At 38.1% G+C, this 19,843-nt stretch overlaps 1 protein-coding gene across 1 annotated transcript; it reads left to right on the top strand.

Moving 5' to 3' along the window:
• Positions 1 to 8,291: 8,291 nt before the first annotated feature.
• On the top strand, positions 8,292 to 18,283 carry p2rx3b (purinergic receptor P2X, ligand-gated ion channel, 3b). Its single transcript, XM_062388161.1, has 12 exons — positions 8,292 to 8,673; positions 9,270 to 9,405; positions 9,493 to 9,564; positions 10,067 to 10,136; positions 10,291 to 10,384; positions 10,677 to 10,754; positions 10,833 to 10,974; positions 12,605 to 12,741; positions 14,685 to 14,778; positions 15,985 to 16,050; positions 16,801 to 16,878; positions 17,930 to 18,283. The coding sequence occupies exons 1-12, from the start codon at positions 8,552 to 8,554 to the stop codon at positions 18,053 to 18,055; spliced, it is 1,215 nt and encodes a 404-aa protein (XP_062244145.1). The 5' UTR covers positions 8,292 to 8,551; the 3' UTR covers positions 18,056 to 18,283.
• The last annotated feature ends 1,560 nt before the right edge of the window (positions 18,284 to 19,843 follow it).

Below are 19,843 nucleotides of genomic sequence, written 5' to 3'. Positions count from 1 at the left end.
CAGACATGACAGGCCATCATGAGGAGGATACAAAGGGAAGCATTGTTCAAAGTCCAGTGGATGCTCCATCTCAGGTGAACTTAGTGTTCAAGTGTTATCAATACATCCAATGCAATCAATGTATCTGGGATGTAAATTGTACATTTCATTAAGTGGATGTATTCATACAGGATGTGTTTAACTTATCATCTGTAAATTATTTATTTATCTACTCCAGCAAATAACTTGTATTATTTTTATGACCCTCAGCTCAAGGAATTGTGGAAAAGAAGTGACACAGAAGTGGTTGTGTCTGTGGTCCCCTCTCAAATCAGAGGGAACAGCTTCATAATCCACCACAGTGAGCTACGGACACTTAGACCTCACCAGTGGCTTACGGGCGAGGTATGTAGTCCTATTAATATAATAAAACAAATTACCATAAAAAACGACTCAAATAAATCTCTCCACCATTCGGAGAGAATTATTTATATTCTAAATCATTACACGGCTGGTGTGATCCTCTTTGGGAACAGAGAACAGATCAGGAGGAACACTTTGTCTAAGGTGACTTGTTTTTGTTTTGGGGATACATCCAGAAGTTTAATAACTGTCACATGTTAGCGGATGTTTGTGTGACTTTGTGTACAGTATGATAAAGCAGATACAATTCAACAGATCTGTTGTAACTATAGGATATTTACAAACACTTCAATATAAAATGTTTTTATCAGGTTGTTCATTTTTGGATGTGTTACAGATCAACTTTGACAACTATAAAGCAATTGTGTCTTTTGTGAACATACACAATTCCCACTGGAAGCTTCTGGTTGGTAATGATTATATTTATATTTATCTTGATTGTCTTTCATTTTCTTCTGGATGTCGTGAATAATCTTTGAATGATATTTAATGTGTTTCCAGTACATCAATGCAGCATAAAAAAACGTGTATTTGGTAGACCCAGCACGCAGGTCCACAGAGCTGACAGACTCAGACCATGCTGCAAAAAGAATATGGTACTTACGCAATTTCAACCATTCAGCCGATATAAATTATGTCAATTTATGTCACAATTCTGGTACAGGTAGTAAAAGGAACGTTATCAAGGAGGCAATGGTCAGAAACAGGCTTACAGTATGAAGCAACATCCTTTTCTGATGAGAGCGTAACAGCTGGCTCACCAGTACATTCAAAATAATAACAGGCACGTGTTTAGCAATACCAGCAAAAGCTTTGTTTTAAATTCATCTTGTCTAACATTAGAAATCAGAATGTGTTATATTGGTGTCTTAGCAGTGAAATCCATTTTCAAACTCATGTGTAATCACTGATGCTGAGTGAACAGAAGACATTCCTACTGAAAGCAAGGTTTGAGAGCAAAAACCATTGAGTGCTGATTATTCATTGCGGATATTTGAGGTTTCTTGAAAAGTTTAGAAAAAGTCTTTCACGGTATGAGTATAACAATGGTCTGTATCATGTCACCTTCAATTTATCATGTCCCGGTTACTGAGTAAGAGGCAGGAGGCTGAAGAAGCATGTTAGGAGTTTAATTGTCATTGCAAAAACAAACAAAAAACACTACAGCCAACAAGGCTTTCTAACTAAGTTACGAGGCAACCTTCAATCTATTATGTAGAAATAAAGAAATGAAAAGAGAAAAGAGGTAAGTGATGCATTTGTCTGGTACTCCCATGAAATAATATACAAGATTTAGTAAACAAAACAGTAATGGGGCTTATACATATGTTAGGAAACAGGTGAAGTCAATTATTAGACAAGGAAGTTATTGGTTCAAAGATTATAAATACCTCCCAAGCTGCTAACAGCTGCAAGATTAGTACCTTGGAGAGCGCTGCAGTGCGCTCCTCACAGATTTAAGCTCATGAATATATGATTGGACCCAAAACACTAACATCATGGCTTGGGAGGGATCTTTAGGAACCATCAATTGGATAGCAGTTGCATTGACAAAAAAACTTTGAGTTGCAACTTTAAGGAGATACACTTTGGTGTTATGTTGTAACGAGGCTGACCAGGAGGAGGGAGGGAGAGAGGGAGAGAGAGAGGGAGAGGAGTTTTTTCTTATATTGTACGTACATTGTATGTGTATGTTTGTACATATAGTAAATTAATACTTTCATAAATTATTGTCACACAGTGAATACTTCAAACTGAGGAGGACCTGCCACAGCAAGACTGACTGGGTGGACATCAAATTCAAAGGGGGTGTTCTGCAACACCCACTGCAGCAGGATGGAGATAGCTGTGGGGTACTTGTAATTATGGTAAGATGAATATTTATTGAAATGTTAAGATTTTCCAAAAGAACTGTATAAATTTTGCATTTAGGATTTAATCTGTTTTACAGTATTTCCAACCGCCACATTTGGCAGACTTTGAACATTATCCAAAGTACATAACTTATTGTGTCATTGTTTAGATGGCAAACGCAGTCATGGAGGCCTTTCCGAAAATACCAAACATTGCATTTGGTACAACAAAGACAGAGATGGTACACAGCGTAAACATTACGCTCTGCAAATACTTAAAGCCTCAGGTGGGTGAGGAGTGTTTTTAGTCATATTGTGATATTTTAGTACTCAATGTCTAAAATGTGTATTTGTATTTAAGTGTTTGACATAGATAACAACTGTGCCATGTGCTCAGCGACAAAACCACCAGGTCCAGGGCCTTCCTTCACTGACTGGGTATGTTTTTTTTTTTTTTACTCTTGTCATTGTTTGTTTGTGCATTTTGTACATTTTAGAGATGACAGGAAACGAGGGTAAAGATAGATGGGGAATTATATGATACAAAGGTCTCTGGCAGAAGTCATTCTCATAGACTTCATAAAAAGGTGGCTAAGTCAGCCTTGTATTTTCCATTTATAATTTTCTGTTAACAACAGCAATGTAGCATTTGGTTAAAGCATGGTAAAGCTCGTACACATGAATAAAGGCTGCTAGTTTGGTGAAACATTTGAAATGATTACTAAGCAATGAACCTCTCTCTGTATTAAAGGTGGGAAATTTGAATTTTTTACAGATTCAGTGTGACAGATGTAGCCGGTGGTTTCATGCCCAGTGCCTCCAGATGGACACAGCCCAGATTCAAAATGTGCAAACCGCTGACTGGAATTGCGGTCTGTGTCAAAAATAATGCCACAATCAGTATGTGCTATGTCTTTTTTTTTTATATGTTCACTGTTTTCTTCGTCTGTGTATGAAAGAGTCGCCTAAAACACATATTTTGCCTTTCATAGTATTACCAGCTGCAAAAGCAACACTGGTATTGTTTTCACTTTGTGAGTCTGTGTGCAAGTCCCCAGGTGTTTATATTGCTATCTCTGTGTACAGATTTTCTCATCCCGATAGCAACCGTGAACGATGCAGTCACAAAACTTTACAGGTGTTTATTTTTTATCAAACTGAAGGCCGCGTTTGAAGATCGCTGTGGCCCAACAATGGCACCTGAATTACGAAATTAAAAGGAAGGGGTTGATCAGGACTTTACGCCCCGTAAACAATTTAGCATCATGGCCGTTTAGGTTTTTATAATTTTATTTTTCGTTTTAATAACACAGTTGAGTGATGTTTTGTGTTTTTACATAAAGGTTTTAGGTTCCCATTTTATACAAAATGACATAAAAAAAAGTTTTACCTTGTTATAAAGAACAAAGCTTTTGACAACTACTCCGGTGTTTTATTTATAAAACTATTTTTTTCCTCCATTGTTTGCGTTATGTATGTATTTAGTTATATATTACCTGTACTTACAAGTTTTGCAATAGTGAAATGGTGATAAATAATCAAGCTCGAAGGGAGCAAAGGAGCCACAGTTGTTGCCAATTCAAAAAATATTATAAAAATACAACACTACTAATTGAACAGAGCATAATTCATAGGAAAACAAATGTTATAGTGTAAAAGGGTACCCCAATCTAACCTAAGCATTATCCCTATAAAAGGATAAGATAATAAACAAACTGCTCAACATAATTAACAAATACAAAGAGAGTCTTTCACGCTGCGATCAAGAAATTGAAATCAAGACATCGCTAAGGCAAGATTGATTTTTACATATGGGTTCGGCTGAAAGAGAGGGTAGGACAATTAGAGATTCCAAGAAAAGGGACTCATAGGAGTGGGAATAGAAGCATATCAGTCTCACTGTGGAATTATTGGGCAAAGTATTTTTATAGTACTTTGAGATATCCAGAAATGATGTATTCCACAGTAGAAATGTTGCACTTTACTTTGAAAAATCTCTTAATCTATACAGTAAAAATGTCTAATATTAATTGTGTGGGTAGTCAGAGAGGTCCTGAACACAGCCATATCAGTCTCACTGTGGAATTATTGGGCAAAGTATTTTTATAGTACTTTGAGATATCCAGAAATGATGTATTCCACAGTAGAAATGTTGCACTTTACTTTGAAAAATCTCTTAATCTATACAGTAAAAATGTCTAATATTAATTGTGTGGGTAGTCAGAGAGGTCCTGAACACAGCCATATCAGTCTCACTTTGGAATTATTGAGCAAACAGTTTTTATTGTACTTTGAAATATCCAGAAATGATGTATTCCACAGTAGAAATGTTTGACTTTACTTTGAAAAATCTCTTAATCTATACAGTAAAAATGTCTAATATTAATTGTGTGGGTAGTCAGAGAGGTCCTGAACACAGCCATATCAGTCTCACTCTGGAATTATTGAGCAAACAGTTTTTATTGTACTTTGAAATATCCAGAAATGATGTAGTCCACAGTAGAAATGTTGCACTTTACTTTGAAAAATATCTTAATCTATACAGTAAAAATGTCTGATATTGAGTGTGTGGGTAGTCAGAGAGGTCCTGAACACAGCCATATCAGTCTCAATCTGGAATTATTGAACAAACTGTTTTTATTGTACTTTGAAATATCCCCGTTCCTGTTCTGGGCGGTTCGGATGCGTTTACCATAAATATCAGTATATAGGTGCAGTAGAATTTCTGTGTCGGCTGATTTGACCGAAGACACGTGAGTGTCGGCTGGCTTGACCGCAGTGTTTGCGTGTGTGTGTGCGCGCAAGTGGAAAGAAACACTTCTCTTTGTTTGTGGTGTTTTATTCAAAATAGATTGTCAGTCAATAGAGTGCAGACCTCCACCAAGGCCAAAAAGTCTCCCAAAAGTCAATAAAGCTGAACAAAATTGCACACATTCATAGTTCCGTATAATTTCTTGAATCATTGAGATCGATACATTATTTCTGGGGAAATCTGTGAAAATGTCAAAGAATGCCCTTTCTCACATTGTAGGGCAGGGTTGTCCAAACTTTTTATCCCCAGGGCCACATACAGAAAAAAATACGAAGGTCGGGTCACTCACTCCGCCACACCCCCCTGCCCTGGAGCGGACTGTTGACAGGGCGCCTCAATCGCGTCGCTCGGGCGGGGAGCGTGGCAGCGTTCTGAGGGACAGCTGGCAGGTCAGGGGTGAGTTTGGCGCCACCTAGTGTCTAAATTGAGAAGTGCAATACAGTGGGCCATAGTCCATTACATTTCATTTAGCTGACGCTTCAAAAACAAGAAACGTCTTCAAAGGCCACGTCTCCTTCAACGCCACAAAATTGCCCATTTAGACTTTGCAAGGGCGCATCAAACATGGGACATTCAAAGGTGGAAGAAAGTTTAATTCTCTGACGAGAAAAAATTTAACCTTGATGGTCCTGATGGCTTCCAACGTTACTGGCATGACAAGGAGATGCCACCTGAGATGTTTTCTACGCGGCACAGTGGAGGGGGCGCCATCATGATCTGGGGTGCTTTTTCCTTCAATGGAACAATGGAGCTCCAGGTTGTGCAGGGGCGTCAAACAGCAGCTGGCTATGTGGAGATGTTGCAGCGGGCATCCCTCATGACTGAGGGCCCTCGTCTGTGTGGTAACGACTGGGTTTTTCAGCAGGACAACGCTCCAATTCACAATGCCTGTCTGACCAAGACTTTTTTCCAGTAGAATAACACCACTCTTTTGGACCATCCTGCGTGTTCCCCTTATCTTAATCCAATTGAGAACATTTGGGGATGGATGGCAAGGGAAGTTTACAAAAATGGACTTCAGTTCCAGACAGTGGATGCCCTTCGTGAAACCATCTTCACCACTTGGCGCAACATTCGCACTAGCCTTTTGGAAACACTTGCATCAAGCATGCCAAAACGAATTGTAATGGTGGAGCTACTCATTACTGAGTCAGTTTTTGACCCTTAAATTTCTGTTTTAGCAGTTTTTTTTTTGTTTTTTTAGCTAAATCTGTTGATCAGCTGATGAACAGCCTACTTCAGTTAAATTGTTGTTTTCAATAAATTGCCTGCTCACAACTTTTGGGCTCTTGTTCCCATTTCTTCTTTTTGCATTTTGAAACTTCCTAAGATTCAACAGTGCAAAATGCAAATTCATGCAATTTTTTAACTGGTCTTAAGATTTTGATGCCCTTAGATGTTATATTGGTTTTTCATTTATAAATCCACGAATAAATATGCAGAGCCATAAACATCCAAAGATTAAAAACATATTTTTGAAACTCAAGCATTTCCACCAGCAACAATATTAATATTGAAGATAACATGTTTATCTGAAAAATCTCTCCAGCTAGAGATAAGTGCAGTGTCAGAACAGTGGCCTAGTTTGTGTGTGCGTGTTTGAGTGTGTTATGTGAGTGAACAGAAGTTGTCAGTCATACTGGCGATCCTGTGAACAACATAAAGCTTGGCTTCCTATTGTGTGCATTTGTTGGTGTGCGCATGCATGTGTGCGTACACATTTACATGTGTATGTGCTTAAATATGTCATTTCCTCCTGTTTAACTGTTTTCTTTCATCCTTTCCACACCTCCACTCTTTTTCTCCATCCTTTTTTCAAATTGCTCATTCCCCCATTTCCTCCTTTCCCTTGATTGTCACTGCCCCCATCCGACCCTCTTACCCTCTTCAAAGAAGGAAAGAATGAGAGAGAAAGATTATATAAATTATATCCTCGTTCTCACCCAATGGAAGTCCTTTATCGACTCATCATAAGTGACTGCGGTATAATGGAGACATTGGAGTGTGGAGGGCATTAGATTGAAAACTGCTGTGATTGGATTATGATGAAACGTTATCTCCTGGACTGAATATGGTTTGTGGTGAATATTTCAATGTAGAAAGTGATACATGAGGTTGAGGTCTGGTCCACTCCTGTGGTCCACCTTTCACATGATGCACATCATGTATTTATATCATAAAATATGAATCTTATAATAAATAGGCAAAACTGCATTTCTTGCAGTGTAAATGTCTTCAAGTCTGGAAATGATACTTATGGAACATTTTTATATTTTCTTATAAAAGTTGTTAAGGGCTTCTGATGTGAGTGATGTGACCACTGTTTAAAAAGCCAAGGGAACTGGAACAACTGTTAATTCTATCATTATTTTTACTATCTTTTGTTTTTATTGGAATGAGCTGAATGAACACATTTGTGTCTCAAAATTAAATGTCTCAATTCACAGTATCTAAACTAAAGAGGAGCTGAAAAAATAAGTTTTAAAGATATTTTTCTTCTTAACAAGGCTCTCTGTTTCTCCTCTTGCACAAGTCACTTTGCTAATCTAAACCAAACTTTTGCAAACCTACTGTATGTCAGATACTGTCCCTGATATTAAACCGACTGAGTCAAATCATTGTCAACACATTAATTTGCATTACCTCCACTTTTATTAATCAATATCTGTTGCTTTCATCCTTCATACAATGTGGGGATATTTCTATCACAAGACTAATGATTCCAGTGGGTCTTCATTTCCTGAGATGACGGGTGCAGTCAACATCATTATCAAAATCTTTGCGTTAGTGATAAAACAACTTTAGTGGACAGCAGGAAAAGTTTATTGATTTGTCGGTGTATTATTATCATGATTATACATCATAAACAAACACGCAAATAATTAAAGTAAAACAAATGTTGGTTGATGATTTGGAGACAGAAACATCTATCAGTGCAAGTGTGACACATGAATAGTAAATAAGTTAGTAGCACCTTTGGTAAAAAACATCTTCTGACTGTAAATCTAGAATTGAATACACAAAAACATGGACCATGATCATACATCAACATCCATGGTGCACTGAGCAGGAGGGAGGGGAACAATAGTCGAGAGAGAGAGAGGAAGAGAACCGGACAGAGAGAGCGAGAGAGAGAGCTGAATTGACTTAACTCAATTAAGGCATTTCTCAGCCTTTCATAACTCTCTTCTCAAAGACTCCTTGACCGTTCTATGAAGAAGAGGACTTACCCCTGGATATCTGGATACTGCTCTGACTGTTTCTTCACCAAAGAGTAACAACGACGTCAGCTCTATTTTGGCTGATTTGTATAATTTACAGAAAACGGCTTTTTCACACTTTACTCTAAAAATACACACAGAGTGGGATTTATTTATATGGCAATAATTTGCTCTTTATTTGTACAGAATCATAGAAGTCACATCACATACAGGAAATACACAAACACGCTTCTTTTTTCTACTGACATTCACACACCGCTAGGATGTGGTCCTGCATAACCGACTTCTTCACCTACGAAACCACCAAATCAGTGGTCGTGAAGAGCTGGACCATCGGCATCATCAACCGCGTCGTCCAACTTCTCATCATCACTTACTTCATCGGGTGAGTGTTTCTCTTCATTCAGCCCTATTTTTAGGATCTCACAGTGTTTACTTTGCACTGGTTGAAATAAGCAATAGCGGCTGCAAGTCAGAGAAATTTATATTTTAAGATAGTAACATTTCATTTACTGAGTAAGGCATTGTTTATTAAATCACACAACAACTTTTACGATCAATGATTATATACTATGACCAAGTATTATTAAAATGTTGATTATTATTATTATCTATACAGCTTATCTTTTGAGGGTCAAAGGGGAAAGAGCCACTCCCAAATAAATATAGTATTATAATGTGTGTGTGTGTGTGTGTGTTTGTGCGTGTGTGTTTGTACTATATTAGGACCATTTTGAACATAGACCTTACAGAGTGAGGACATTTATGGAAAGTGAGGACATTTTGGCTGGTCCTTACTTTGTCAAAGGCGCGTTTTTGAGGATTAAGACTTGCGTTTTAGGTAAGGGTGAGAATAAGGTTAGGTTTAGGGTAAGGTTTCGAGTTCGGCATTTAGTTGGGTTAAGATTAGGGTAAGGGGCTGGCACCACGACTACTAAAAATAACTGTCTGTGTGTGTGTGTGTGTGTGTGTGTTTTTCAGGTGGGTCTTTGTCAATGAGAAGGCCTACCAGGTGAGAGACACAGCTATTGAATCATCAGTGATGACCAAAGTCAAAGGTTTTGGAATATACAATAACAAGGTCATGGATGTTGCAGACTACGTCACTCCTACACAGGTACATGGGAACATCACATGGATGAATGAATGGATGTACTGATGTACTTGCAATGAAGTGATGTGTTTTATATGTGTGTTTTTACAGGGAGCTTCAGTCTTCTGCATCATTACTAAACTGATTACTACTGAGAACCAAGTCCAGGGATACTGTCCTGAGGTCAGCTAGTATCATATCATTACTGTAATACTATTACTAATGCTTTACTATTACAACTACCTCTATCATCAGAGGTGATGTATAACCTAAGCTGTAAGATCAACTACAACTACAACAACTGATGCACTGCATTGTTCCAGTATTTCTAGCTCGCCCTCACAGTCACTGTTTTTCCTAATAGTGCTGTCAAACTGCTTTTACTATCACCTCTTTTACTGATTTGACATACACAACAAGAATCTCAATAATTAATATAGACTTTATAATAGCTTTCGATTACCAAACACAACGTGTAGTGCTGGAGTTAAAATAAACCTGTACCTTTGAAAATGTGGAGGGAATTCCTAATTTTCATATCTACTTACAGGATAATCACAGAATATGCGGGATGCAATGATTACCTTTTTTCTTTCACATCATAAATAGTTATTTGTTCTGTCCTTGATATACAAATAATCATTAAAGCAGCTTTGTGTGTGTGTGTGTGTGTGTGTGTGTCCAGAGTGAGAAGAAGTATAATTGTACCAAGGACAGTGACTGCTCGAGACAGCGCAATAAACCAGGAAGTTATGGTGAGACCTTGATTTGGTTTTTCTTCTCATGTCATTTCTGAGACACAATGTTTGATAAAAACTATTTCACAATTATTAATATTACAACATTTATTCATGAAAAATGAACAAATGCATTTTTTATTTGTTAAAACGCTTTCCTTTTACTCCACAGGAATACTTACCGGCAAATGTGTTCCTTTCAATGCCACGCTAAAAATGTGTCAGATAAAAGGATGGTGTCCTGCTGAGATCGACACCATCAAGACGTAAGACAACACTATGCCTGTGACAGGGAGCTTTGCTAACACTGTTAACTTCTAATGAACAATACTGACTACCCTGACCACTGAGAGGTATCAAGGTTACAGACATACCTGTATCAGGGCAGCACATACATTAAAATGGTCACTTACCAACAATAATCTCTGTGCATGCTTATAGTTTTAGTTGTATTTTGGCATATTTTGAAATATCTAAGATTTATTCCCCTATCCCAGAGGTAAATTGACTTGTGTCTCTCTGTCTGTGCCTGTGTGCCTTTCTTTCCCCCTTTCTCAGAACGCCAATGATGGAAGTAGAGAATTTCACCATTTTCATTAAGAATAGCATCCGCTTCCCAACCTTCAACTATACAAAGTATGACAAAAATGATTTTAGTTATGATGATACTTAGGTCTGACATGTTGACATTATAATATATCTCTGTCTGTGCAGAGGGAACTTCCTTCCTACTATCACGGACGAATACATCCAAAGATGTAACTTTGACATGGTCAACAACACCTACTGCCCCATCTTCAGAGTGGGAGATGTCGTCCGCTACGCGCAGCAGAACTTCACCAAACTGGCAAAAAAGGTAGAGTCAAAAGTACATAGTCAAGTCAATACAATCAGTTTCTGTTTGTTCAGTGCTGAACATGACGGTATATATATAAATTGAACATTATCCCTTTAGGCTGTGTCAGTGAGTTTTTTTATATAGCCAAAATTAAGAAATTCCTGTGTTTAACCAAAATCAAGTAATGGAAGTATCAATCAATCAATCACATTATATTTGTGTAGCCCTTATTCAAAAATCTTAATTTGTCTCATAGTTCTTTAACAAGGTGTGACATCCTCTGCCCTTAACCCTCAACAAGAGGAAAGAAAGACTACTACTACTAAAGGCGTGGACTAGTTTTTCTGCGTCTTTATGAGATATTACGCAAGTGAAAGAAGGCGGTCCTAAATTTGTTTCAAGTGAGAATTAAAGGACAAATCAGGATCGAAGATCACTCCCTAACTTCCTGACTGTTACATTGGAAGCATTGACAATGTCGTCTAGCGCAGCTTTATAATTAGATCATGTATCCCCAACAGGCTTTCCCTTGTTTCTTTTAATATAACTATGTTAGCTATCTTTTCCCGATGCTGCCTTATGTAATTGGTGTGTGTCTGAGTTTTCTTGAGGTCTCAACAGAAACTTTTTGAAAGGTGTGCCATATGTTTAGGTGCCGGTAAAGAAAAGTTTCTTCCCAGCTCCAAGTCCATAAATCCCATTTGTATAGTTTTGTTGTGACAGGATTAAGTATGATTCTCTGTGGACCTAAAACGTCTGTCCACTCAGCTGGGCTCTATGTTTGTAGTAAAGATGCCGGGACCTTCAATTAAATCGATTCATATACATCAGCTCTTGTGAAGGGGTATAATGAAAGACAGGGTTATTTGGACAGTAAATGTAAAATCAGAAGTCTCTTGTATGTTTAGTGATTGGCAATAATTCACCAGAGTCCTGTTTCATTTAGAGTTGGCAACACATCAACCACTTACTAAAATCTTTTCTTTTCCAAACCTCTTATTGATACACCCTCTAAAGCAATCTTTTCTCTGATAGCTTGGGTCTCAGGTTTGATTAATGTGACATCTATCTCACATTTCAACCAAATCTTATTAAGAGGCATAATCCCAATTCAGGAAAAATTGGCAGAGTCTCTGACCTTAACAAATGCTGTTCAATTTCCAAACTTTTTCTGTTTGCAAAAATCCTTGCATCTTTGCTCAATCTAAAAATATGCACCTTCATTGACTCACTGAATATACATCAGCCAAAGTAGGCTGGTTTTCCACCCGGTCACAGCACAATAACAGCTGCAGTTTAAGTCAATAATAACATTGTCAAACAAGCCTGTACTGCATTCTTAATTGACCTGTCAAAAGCATTCAATACTGTTGGTAAATTATAAAAACATCCTTGACAAATCAAAATCCATAAATTTGGACAATCTGACCCTAAATAGGTTGGACTCTTTGAAAAGCCTTTTATTGCCATGCAGGTGACATACCACATGTCTTGAACCCTTTTATGCCGTGTTATGGGAATACACAAACAGTACTGCGTTTCTCCCTTACATCTTATCAAGGGTAAACTAATTGCATATAAATACATTTCCAAAGAGACATGGTTACAACACGCTCATGCATGTACAATCGTTTGGAAATTTTATCAGGGAGGCGTTATTGGAATAAAGATCGGATGGATGTGTGATCTGGACAAATCAGACGATCAGTGTAACCCCTCTTACTCCTTCACGCGACTTGATGCCATGTCAGAGAAGAATGCTGTCTCACCAGGCTACAATTTCAGGTACAGTACTGATCTACCTTGTTGGACTGACATGTTTAAAATCAGAGAACTTGACAATGGCTGACCAGATTGCAATTAAATTCATCGCTGATATTCATGATCCTGAGGTGACGATTTCTAATCATCTTGGCCAAACCAATGACATTTCCTTAAGAAATAGATTAACAGACTATTTATTATTTTTCTGTCTGTTTGTTATTAGCGTGAACATTTTGTCATTATTTGCCCTATTGATGCTTTCAAATGTGATATATAAATGATCACTCAAGGTTATGATCCTCGTCTCTCTTATGTCAAGTACACTCCTGATCAAAATCTTAAGACCAGTTAAAAAATTGCATGAATTTGCATTTTGCACTGTTGGATCTTAGAAAGGTTCTAAGTAGAGCTTCAAAATGCAAAAAGAAGAAATGGGAACAAGAGACCAAAAGTTGTGAGCAGGCAATTTATTGAAAACAACAATTTAACTCAAATAGGCTGTTCATCAGCTGATCAAAAGTTTAAGACCACAGCCTTTAAAAGCCAAAATCTGTGCAAAAATTTGGATTCCATGTCATTTCCTGTCAAGTAATCACACTGTGAAGATTTCTTGATGGCAAAGGCAAAGAAACTCACCGTCTTTGAACGTGGTAGGATTGTTGAACTGCATAAACAAGGCCTCTCACAACGTGCCATCGCTGCTGAGGTCGGACGCAGTAAGACAGTCATTTTGCATTTGCAAGATACTCAGGGTTATGGAACAAAAAAATCAAGTGGTAGACCCAAAAAAATCTCACCGGCGCTGAGCCGGAGGATCTGAATGGCTGTCTGTCAAGACACGGGATGATCCTCATCCCAATTAAGGCCATTACTGGTGCTGACTGCAGCCCAATAACCATCAGACGGCATCTGCGAAGGAAGGGCTTCAAAAACAAGAAACGTCTTCAAAGGCCACGTCTCCTTCAACGCCACAAAATTGCCCGTTTAGACTTTGCAAGGCAGCACCAAACATGGGACATTCAAAGGTGGAAGAAAGTTTTATTCTCTGACGAGAAAAAATTGAACCTTGATGGTCCTGATGGCTTCCAACATTACTGGCATGACAAGGAGATGCCACCTGAGATGTTTTCTACGCGGCACAGTGGAGGGGGCGCCATCATGATCTGGGGTGCTTTTTCCTTCAATGGAACAATGGAGCTCCAGGTTGTGCAGGGGCGTCAAACAGCAGCTGGCTATGTGGAGATGTTGCAGCGGGCATCCCTCATGACTGAGGGCCCTCGTCTGTGTGGTAACGACTGGGTTTTTCAGCAGGACAACGCTCCAATTCACAATGCCCCGTCTGACCAAGACTTTTTTCCAGGAGAACAACATCACTCTTTTGCACCATCCTGCGTGTTCCCCTGATCTTAATCCAATTGAGAACATTTGGGGATGGATGGCAAGGGAAGTTTACAAAAATGGACTTCAGTTCCAGACAGTGGATGCCCTTCGTGAAGCCATCTTCACCACTTGGTGCAACATTCGCACTAGCCTTTTGGAAACACTTGCATCAAGCATGCCAAAACGAATTTTTGAAGTGATCAACAATAATGGTTGAGCTACTCATTACTGAGTCAGTTTTTTACACTTTAATTTCTGTTTTAGGAGGTTTTTGTTGTTTTTTTAGCTGTGGTCTTAAACTTTTGATCGGCTGATGAACAGCCTACTTCAGTTAAATTGTTGTTTTCAATAAATTGCCTGCTCAGAACTTTTGGGCTCTTGTTCCCATTTCTTCTTTTTGCATTTTGAAACTCTACTTAGAACCTTCCTAAGATTCAAAAGTGCAAAATGCTAATTCATGCAATTTTTTAACTGGTCTTAAGATTTTGATCAGGAGTGTATGTACTTCTCAACAGCAAACTGATATGTAAATAAAAAATTCATTCAGATCCATTTAAATTGTTGTGATGTGTCTGTGTTGGCAGGTTTGCCAAGTATTACAAGATGGAGAATGGGACAGACTACCGCACTCTGGTGAAAGCCTATGCTATTAGGTTCGATGTCCTGGTTAATGGAAACGTGAGTGTGTCTCTGAGAGTTTGATGGCATTTGGTGGTCAACCACTCATTCCAGATTAATATAACATGGTTAAAATGTGTCCATTAAGGAACAAGTGATATAATGAATAGACTCATGTCTGAAGGGATTCAAGCTAAGTACGATCACTTGAATAACACAATGTACTATAAATAATGATGGAGTGATATGACTCTGCATGTAGTCCCTTTAACATTCAACAAGGTAATAAATTCACTCTCCCCTCTTTATAAACTTCTACCTCCTTTTTAAACATCTAATAAAAATGTCTTGCTGCATTACTTCTCTAGCAGAATAATTTACTCTACATGCTATCTGGTAGCAGTAAATTTACATTTCCACATTAGGGTTTGTTTGTCTTGAATTTACATGTCCTCCCTGTTTTCGTATGAGATTCCTTTGGGTGATCTGGTTTCCTTTAGTACAATGGTTGGAATGGCTTAACTGGCAGAAAATAAACTTTCATAACTCAAAATTAAGACTTTATCAATCAATAAAATTGTATTTGTATAGCCCATATTCACAAATCACAATTCGTCTCATAGGGCTTTAACAGGGTGTGACATCCTCTGTCCTTAACCCTCAGCAAGAGTAAGGAAAAACTACTAAAAACCCTTTTAACAGGGTAAAAATACGTAGAAGCCCCAGAGAGAGCTACATGTGAGGGATCCCTCTCCGAGGACGGACAGAAGTGCAATAGATGTCAGGTGAAGGAATACATCATCAAGATTAACGTTTTTAGCAGCATTGATCAGGGTAAACATTTTGAAGGATAACTTCAATACTATATGTCAAGCAGTCCTGCTGCAATCATAGTCTATGGTCAGCAACCAGCAAGATCATGATCCACCATCCAGATCGGATGCCACTATAGTCCACAGTCATTGCCTATTGCCACTTATTAGGATCCATCATCAGCCGCCGCCTCGGTCGTGGTCCACCACCATTATATGATGCCAACCCGACACAGGATCCGCCATTACCACTACGATCAGCCTGCACGATATAGAATCCGCCATACTGGATCATCATTGCGACCTCTGATGCGCGATCCACAAATCATAATCCATGGTGCGACTTTAGAAATATAAGAGGTAGAAGAAGTAGGAAATGAATGAACAGAGAAGATTTCATGTACTACTTCATTTGTTAAGTGTTAATGATACTACTGCTATTCTTCCTTTGTAGGCAGGGAAGTTCAACATGATCCCCACACTCATCAACATGGTGGCAGCCTTCACATCAGTGGGAGTGGTGAGGATTTACTTCTATACTAAGTGTAGTCATTTATTACGTACCTGTAATTTTTCATTCAGTAGTTTAATGTCCTTTTCAACAACTGTTTGATGAAAGCCTATGATATTTCTGGCTACATCTAAACTGTCTAATGGATGGAACTGTTTCTTTGGCAAGGGGTCAGATGTGTACTGGTAGTGATGGAGCTGGTTTTCCACGACTAGGTCACGTGGCTTTACAACTGTCAGGTTGAAAAGAGCTGTTCACAACAGAAATTATAGTATATTTAGATGTTATATAGCGGGTATTCATTCTTGCATAGTGGGGATTGCACTGTTATACAGTGCACAGTTTTAATTTGTCTTGTTCAAGCAGCAGCAACAAATGCTTCTTCACAAATTCAGCGTCTTAATTCTTCTTTCAGCTTCTTAGCTATTAGTTCACTACTCATATGGACATGTTAGCCTATTCTATGTTATTTTCTTACATTGCAGATTTTTTTTCCTTCTGTGACGTGCATTGTTTGGTTTGTCTGAGTAGTTTTTAAAAAATCTAGCCCACAAGATAATGCTTTAAATTGTCTCACAGATCGAATGCACCCTGGAGCCCTGCGGTTCCTCTCCCTTGCCCTTTTCTCAGATTTTAGACAGTATATATATTTTATACAGTATGAAAATTCCTCAGTAAAACTTTCCTGTGAACTGTGTTGAGTGTTTTGCCCTTGTTTTGAAGAGTGCTATTTAAAATATTATTGCACTTTTTATGTAGGGAACAGTGCTGTGTGACATCATACTGCTGAACTTCCTGAAAGGAGCGGAGCAGTACAAAGCCAAGAAATTTGAAGAGGTAAAATACCTGATGGTTTATCTATGTGTAATCTATTAAATCTGACCTCATCCATTATATTGCTTAAGCTGCATGAATTAACCTTTTTCTCACTTGCAGGGATCAGAACATACTCTAAACAGAGCATTGATACATTATTAACATTTAAAGCTCATATGGTTTACTGTTAGACATGGGGCAACATTTTACATTGCATCTCTGGGCAAGGAAACCAATACTATGAGCTAATATAAGCTAATCGATCTTGCACAACTAAGGAGGGTAGCAAAAACAAGTATCCCTCTGCAGGTTATAAATCGTATAACCATTATGCATATGAATGTATCAATAATACACCCTTCAACGCAAAGATAGTTTATTAACAAAAAAAAGCTGTATTCCTGGGGCAAATTATATATTTTGATTTGATAAAAAATAATTATATCAACAGATGCAGTGAACAGACAGTGAAAAATTACATTTCATTTCAAATTAACCAATAGAACAAAAAAAAAATTTTTTTATGGCCAATCTCCTTCTATACCTGACTAAGGAATTTTCCGCCATGCAGGTCACATAGGAACTCATATTTAAATGTAATATATGTGTTTGGTTAAACCCATAGACTTTAAACAAAGTCATGAAACATGACACATGTTGGCTTCAGTTTTTTATAGTAAAGGAAGTGTAAAGTAAAGATAAATACAAACATAGATGTACTTTATTCATTCAAATATTGGAAATGATTGTGTCACAGCAGCATAATAAGCGTATGGTACATAGAGCAAAGAACAAAAGACTAAATACAAAAGACGACAAAAAAGAAAAGCGTGCAAACTTGTAATAGTTGTTTGAAAATGCAGAAGAAAGAAATATGAATATAATATGTGCTGTAAAATATGAATATAGTATGTGCAACAACAAAAATGATTTGGATGTGGAGTTTGTCATCCATCTTTTAACAGACTGTCTCTCTCTCGCTGTATCTCATTCACTCCCTCTCTTTCTCTCTCTGTCACTGTCTCTCCTTCTCTCCATCCCTCTTCCCCTTGCTCTCCCTCATGTGCTGTAGGTGTCGGACAGCCCGATGGACACCGAAAGAAACGGGCTTTACCGCTCACAGCTTTCACTCAGACATAACGAGACCATCATGAGGTCCAGTGATTCAGGGGCATTTTCTATTGAACATTACAGCTAAATGGACAGAGGATGACATCCAATGGTCAGGGAGTACTGCCTTAAGGAAAACAAATGTGGATTGGGTTTCCTAAAATATGTCAATTATCTACCTTTTATAAATTTTACTCATTCATGGCAGTTTGTATATTACACAGAATATCTGTATTTCACATATATTTCAATGTTTAAAAACATCAGAGGACCTGTTGCAATGTTGCCCATACATTTAATTTCACACGATTCAAAACAGTGGTTGGAATAAAATCCTTTATTCTAAAATCTATTCATTAATGTTTGCATGAAAGCACATGTGTTCAATAATAAATTAAACCTGAAAAACATTTAATGTTTGAACTCTTTGCTTCTTTTGGACGGTGTATTAAAACGGCTACATTGTGGACTTTGTAAGAGAGGACCTTAAATGTAGAAGACACGTGGCATTTATAGGTTTTATTTGATTAGCCCTCTTTTATAGCTCTTTGTGGGTTTCATTCTGAAGGAGTAACTTTATTTAAACAGCACTTATCAACAACAAGTACAAAGTGCTGAACAACAAGAATAAAGCCACAACAGGGGGCCCTGTTTCGCTATATCTAGCCTACGTATGTAGTGTATGTGATTATAGATCAGTAAATGACATAAAACATTTGAAATGATTGGAAAACATTTTCAAATTGCTTAGCCTTTAATGTGTCGACACAGATTTGTTCTAATAACAAGCTCTATATGTGTAGAGGTAAGCAGGCAAAGTAAATCAAAACAACTTTGTGTGTAATGTGTGTGTGCAGGAGCTAAAAATCAACGGTAGGTGGGCTGTGGACTGTGTTTGGCATTTGGAGTCCTGCCCAGGAATCATTAAGGGAAATGTTAACTTCAACTGTTCAACAGGTCATATTCATTTTATTTATGCAAAAAGACAAAAAGGATAGAAATCACAGCCCCATCATATTCCATCTGTATCGCAAAATCTTAAAACTTTTTATGGAACTATGTTGACAGAGATTTAGGGCCATACTGAGCGAGAAAACTCCGGATAAAGGAGGAGGGATGGACGTAGAGCTAGCAATGAGCTAACAATGCCGCCCCACTTAACCAGTTTAATAACACCCCCTTGCCAGCGCCGTCCAGGTGTGCTTTTTTACCGATCAGCATCAAACATTTTTACTTACAGAACTGCGTCGTACAGCAAGGTACTAAGGTACCATTTCAATATCCGATCACCACATCTTAAAAAAAAACGATCCAATCCAGTAACATAATCACTCCATAGCACACTATTTCATGACAGAATAGCCACAGCCAGCCGATGCGTAATCTCAGAGTAGCAATCAGCTACGTGCCAACTTTTACTTATTTTCCATTCTAACTTCTGTTAGCATGTGAACACGGCATTTCTCTGGATCTCAAAATGGAGGGTGCACTCTGAACTTTAGATGGACAGCTCATTTGACCCAATTGGAGAGGGCAGGGGTTGTCCACATTCGGCAAAAGCCAACGAGAGCCCTCGTTTACAGACAGTGCGCGCCCTTCTTCTGACGTGGCGAGGCTCAGCCAACTGCAATCCATTGTTGTTATGACTGACTTATCATTTATGGGGTTGTGTGACTGATCCAGAGGGAGCTGCCGACGTGAATTATGATTTTATTGTATTTAATTTTTTTTGTTTTAGCCATTAACTTAAGTTTAGATTCGATGTCGCCGGATCTGGCCCTGGGATAATATTAATTAAAGTCGCTGGTGTCGCTTACTTGACGTTTCTCAGAACCGAGTCGCCAATAATCAGAGTTTGTTTATCAGCGGGTGCCTC

Source organism: Platichthys flesus, chromosome 5 (assembly GCF_949316205.1).
Source record: "Platichthys flesus chromosome 5, fPlaFle2.1, whole genome shotgun sequence".
Taxonomy (NCBI): domain Eukaryota; kingdom Metazoa; phylum Chordata; class Actinopteri; order Pleuronectiformes; family Pleuronectidae; genus Platichthys; species Platichthys flesus.
The sequence above is the reverse complement of the archived record's forward strand: the minus strand, read 5'-3'. Positions and strand labels throughout refer to the sequence as shown.

Bases quoted from the DNA above. Each gene is read 5' to 3' on its own strand.
- p2rx3b (XM_062388161.1), top strand. From the start codon at position 8,552: ATGTGGTCCTGCATAACCGACTTCTTCACCTACGAAACCACCAAATCA. The intron at 10,755-10,832 runs GTATGACAAAAA...CTGTCTGTGCAG, and splicing joins CCAACCTTCAACTATACAAA to AGGGAACTTCCTTCCTACTA. The intron at 12,742-14,684 runs GTACAGTACTGA...CTGTGTTGGCAG, and splicing joins TCACCAGGCTACAATTTCAG to GTTTGCCAAGTATTACAAGA.